Below are 5,513 nucleotides of genomic sequence, written 5' to 3'. Positions count from 1 at the left end.
CCCCACCACCTCCATTATGGTGGCTGCACTGTTCAACAGGTGACCTTTCCACTCTCCTAAGCCTGACATCTACATGGATGCCTGGGCATCATCCCTTCCCACCCACCTGAGCATATCAGTCTTACAACGTCCCCTCATTCCATTTTTCCTGTTCTATTGGATCATTCCCATACGAATAATGCTTTTTTAAAAAGACTTCTCTTCACCCCATATTCTCATTGAGCCATCATCCCAATTCTTTGCTCCCCATATTTAGCAAACTTCTAGCAAGACAAGTTATTTATCCTTCTTACCTCACATTCTCTCTTGCTACTCTGTCCTGAATCCAGTTCAGTCAAGTTTTGTCCCCATCAATCCACTGAAATAACTCTTGCCAAAGTCAAGAATGTGCTACATTTTGCCAAATACAATGGTGAATTCTTAGTTCCCATTGTACTTGATCTCTAATAGCAGTTAATGCAACTTTTCACTCCTTTCTTGAGCCAATTCCTCTGTTCGGTTTACAGGACCACCGTTCTCTCCTCTGCTGCACCAGCCTCTTCTTATCGGTTGATTACTCCTCGTCCATGCACCACCGGAGGTGTGTGCCAGGCCACTTCTCTTCTTTACCTTCATCACTCCCCAGGGGATCTCTTAAAATTTCATACCATGCATGCCAACAGTTCTCCAATTTATTTATATCTCTAGCTCAGAAACAGATTTCCTTTGCAATCCAGACTCATGCCCCCTACTTGAGCTCATCACAGAGATATCCACTAGACAACCCAAACTTAACGTGTTCAAAACTGAACTCCTGATTCCACCTCAACCTGCAACTCCAACTCTCCCATCTCAGGAAACAGCAACTCCATTCGTCCATATTTTCAGGCCCAATCCTTGAGTAACTTTTGAGTTCTTGCTCCTCCATCCAGAGTCCAGTAATTGCATGTCACCTCCACACTGGTCCAGGTCACATTATTACTCTCTGCATCTCTGTGAGAGTCTACCAACGAACTCTCTGTTTCTACCCTAAATGGTCTATTTTCTACAACGCAAACACAGTGCTCATTTTAACACTTAATTCACATCATATCATTCTTCTGCTCACAAACCTCCAACAGTTTCCACCAATAGCGAAATCCAAAGTCTTCACTACAAGCTACACGGTCCTACGTGATTCAGCCCCTGCTAACTCTTTGACCTCATCCCCTACCAGGCTGTCCGCACTGGTCCCCTGGCTGTTTTTATAACTGTTTGTGCTTTCCCCTCAGAATCTTTGCAATCACTGTTTGCTCTGCCCTAGGACTCTCTGCCTCCAAACAACTTCATGGCTTGAATCCTCACTTCCATCGGTGGTCAGCTCAAATATCACTTTATTTAGAGAGCCCTTCCGTAGTACGCAGTTTTATAATGGTGTCCAGTATTCCTGTCCCCAGGTGTACATGTCCTGCATAATCCTCTCCCAAGTGCGAAGGAGACCTTTAGATATGATGGGCTGTCACTCCCATGATTAAGTCATGCTACATGGAAAAGGTGAAAGGATTTGGCAGATATAACTAAAGTTCCAAAACAACTGATTTTGACTTAATCTAAAGGGAGATTATCCTAGATGGGACTGGTTTAATCATCAGGTGAAAAACCTTTAACAGAGGGGCTGAGGCCTTGGAGGGAAGGGGAGATGGTCTCCTGTTGTCCCTGAAAAAAGCAAAGTCATGTCGGAATGGTCTGTGGAGCGGGGTGGTCCGATGGAACAGAGGACCGCAGTCCACAACTGTAAGGACTGAATTCTGACAACACCCCAATGAGCCTGGAAGAAGGCCTAGGGCTCCAGATGAGCATGCCTTAATTGCAGGCTTATAAGACACAGCAGAGAACTCTTAAGTGGTGCCCAGACTTCTCACCGAAAAAAACTGAGATAGTAAAAGTATGTTGTTTTAAGCCACTAAGTTCATGGCAATTTGTTACACAGCAGTTGAAAACTAATATGCCTTCCTTAATACAGAATAGCACCTTCTATCCTGATGTAGCTCTTCTTTCAGATAACTTGATATATTATTATATATCATGTAAGTAATATTTGAATTGTTCCTCTTTCTGCCTCCAGCATGTAAGCTCCTGGAGGACAAGAAATGTCTTGTTCCCCACCCTCCGCCACTGGTTATATCACACATGCACATATAGGTGCTCAATAAATATTTATAAAATGAATGTATTTTCTGTTTACACTTACATCAGTACAGAGTGATCATAAAAATTTAATAGCATTTAACTTTTAACTTTCGAAGGCTATTTTTCACATTAAAGTACAAGGACTGCCCTTCGAGGAGTCCAACAGTATATTCTGAGAAATTCACAAGCTCTTAAATATGAAAAACACTAGCTTAAGCAAAAACCTTTTTAAAATATAGGGTAAGCATGTATACAAACAATCGGGCATCAACATATGTTCACTGAAAATAAGTTACACTAAAAATCATTTCCATATTTTGAAGGTGTTTCTAGGTAGTTACATTTAGGAAAATACCATTGTTACGTCTTAATTTCAGCAACACTTTCTGTGGATCCTTTTATAATATCCTTCTGAATGGTTAATGTCTGCTAAAAGGGATGGGATTAAATAGGATTTGTTTTTGGTTGAACAATGATACCATAAAATACTAATTATTCAAAGCCATTTAGAAAGTGAGCAGTTTCCAACAGATGCCAGAGGCTCTTTCCTACTTGAATTTCTGAACATGTTAATCAGTGTTTTGGATAAAGATGTCAAAGATAGGTTCATCAGACTGGCAAGTGATATATATCCAAACACCATAACTAATATGACACATCGACAATCATGAGTAAGATGTATGGTGGGCAAGCAGCAAGTCAAAATCAACAGATTCATTATTATAGTTATAAATGTTAAGACAGAGTTTTAAAACACATGCTGAATGAAGTTCAGAATTAGGCTTGATAATCCTTCCAATGAAAAAAATAAAATCAGGTTTAGTTTGACTGTTAGGTCATGCTAAATTTGCCAACAAGGTACATGGATATTTCAAAAGGTAATGAAAATGAGATGATTTAGGAGAAATACAGAATGTGATTTGAAAAATCACATGATCTTACTACTGTATTCAAGTGGCTCAGACCACATCTAAAGGCCTGCATTTAATTAAGGGTGCTACATTTACGGTTCAAAGAGACAATGTCAAACTGGAAAACAATTCCAGGAAAAGAGTTCTGAGGTCAAATAGGTTTTAGAATGAACAACTTCCTTTCCTGCAGGACTTCTTAGAACCTTTAATGTTAATGTTCCTTTCGATTTCCAAAAATAAATAATGTTCCTTTCGATTTCCACGTGCAGAAAAGATGGATACCACACACTACTGTTTCTTAACATTTTTGGACATGGAACTCTTTCTTCTCAGAGAATACTGTAGGACTAGTGATCTAAGCCACAAACTCAGGAAAACTACCACCCAGACCCATGAGGAAAATGGTAACAAAAGCAGGTGCAGAATAAATGTCAATAAAGGTGACTAACCAGGATTATGAGGGGGATACAGTATGAGAAGCACAGCTAAAGTTATTTGCACTGATTTGCTTAGGAAAAGAGAAGAATAAGCCTTGCAAATATACGAATGGCTCTCAGAAAAATGAGGAAATGCATTTGTTTTTACATTGTTCTACTGCCTAGAGCAAAACAATATTTGAAGATAAGGCTTGAAATATGCTTTTCAAAGACACCTTTCAGGTCTTTTATCCAGAGAGCCTGATATTTACTCTGAGGGCCAGAATTTGAGCCCGTAGGGGCCCAGAATAGGAAGGTCAGTTGAATCTTCAAGAGGAAGATGAACTATAACAATTAAAGCTTTTTAGTATCATAGAGGTGATCATGGAAAAAGGTGACCCACAGTATGCAAACAGCCTGGGTAAATATCCAACAACTAGACTAAAGAAAATATTCCTGTGTATATTAAATAAAAGATTGCATGACTAGATTCTAAAGGTCACTTCCAACACTGCACACTCAGTGGACTGACTGCAATCTCCACAGTCTCGCTCATTCCTGCGAACTAACGCCAAGCACTGAGCCTGGTACAGAGTGGGTTTCTCATAAACACTGGTGGATTGAATGAATAAACTAACAAATGAAAAATAAATGAAAGGAGTACCTGGTTCCAAAGTCAAATGAGAAGGAAATGGGCTATTTCATTCTTTGGAGATTGTGAAATATGCTAATTGTGACTCATAATCAAGACTACTTTCAAATATAAGGAAAACAGTCTTGTAATAATTTCACTTCTTGACTGGAAAATCAACTCTGAATTAAATCACAACAAGGGTTGTTGTGAGGGTCCCCTGGTAAGTATGTGAAAATGAACTGCAGATTGTAAATGACCATCAGAAGGAAGGGGTGATTATGGCAATGATAATCTACCCTGACGGACTACAATAACTCAGAGGGCTGGAAACTAACCTTGAAAATGAACCTGCTTTTTATAGCCACAGCTCTGAAAATGCTCCATTAGCCATGTGTTTTATTTGTTTAATTGTCAAAGGAGAACATGTATAACTTATTTTAGAACACCTTCAAAAACATGACCATATTCTGATTGACGTGGCAAATTAAGCTGTTTACAATTAAGTTTAAGCAAATTTATCTTGAGATACCAAATTCTTAACGAAGAATATACATTAAGATAGACATTAAAATTTAAAAATCCTTGAAGCAGAAAGAGCTTTCATTCATTAGATACAAAGACTATACTGTCAGGCACCAAATCTGTATCCATTTCCTAGAAGACTGAGGGTTCTTTCAAAATATATGTCATTTCTCCACAGTGGCTGATCAAGACTATCACTGAAAAATGTTCTGAACAGGCAACTTGTAGTACAAGCATGGTTTATTTCTGACAGAGACCAACTGCTGAAGTGTGAAAGAAACTCATTAAAAATCTTACTGTGATCTCACATTGTAAAAAAGTAACAAACAAACAAACAAACAAAAACCTCAAGAATGAAAAGGCGAGGAAAAAACACTTAATGAAGGGTACACTGAGCCTGCAGACACACTCAGCTGGTGCTTTTCTTTCTTACTCTTCTTTAGTAAGCAGCTAAAAGAGAACAGTCAGTTCTAGAAATAAAGCATACACTAGCTATTTTGGGAAATCCAATAAGCTTAAAATTTTATTTTATTTTACATTAATATTATAAAAAGCTAATGAAGGTGATCAGGATATCGTACTATAGGGAAAGTGATGCAAAACAAACAACAATATCATTTACCTTAATCTTAAAACGAGGTTCACAGCACAAGAAGCTTCTCTATAGTCCTCACTAGCATTGGGTTGGCCCTTTAAAAAAAAAAAAAACAAAAAACAGCAAAAGAGTGTTATTTATAAACCCAGGAAACACACAAATAAAATCATGACATCCCTTGATTCATACAGTCCTTTCTTTCTGGAAATTTCAAAACTAGGTTTTTGTACATGCTGGTCTTATTTTGTCACCTAACAGTTCTGTGTGAAGGTTGGAAAGATGACTAA

General features: G+C 38.3%; 1 protein-coding gene across 1 annotated transcript in view; it reads right to left on the bottom strand.

Annotated features, from left to right (window-relative positions):
* Window positions 1–5,513, bottom strand: part of STK39 (serine/threonine kinase 39) — a 233,354-nt gene that overhangs the window by 104,656 nt on the left and 123,185 nt on the right. Inside the window, exon 13 of the mRNA XM_023529694.1 lies at window positions 5,254–5,321. Coding sequence (XP_023385462.1) covers window positions 5,254–5,321 — 68 coding nt within the window. The remainder of the gene's footprint in view (window positions 1–5,253; window positions 5,322–5,513) is intronic.

Source organism: Pteropus vampyrus, unplaced genomic scaffold, assembly GCF_000151845.1.
Source record: "Pteropus vampyrus isolate Shadow unplaced genomic scaffold, Pvam_2.0 Scaffold2, whole genome shotgun sequence".
Lineage (NCBI taxonomy): Eukaryota > Metazoa > Chordata > Mammalia > Chiroptera > Pteropodidae > Pteropus > Pteropus vampyrus.
Note: the sequence above shows the minus strand (reverse complement) of the source record. Positions and strands in the feature narration are given on the sequence as shown.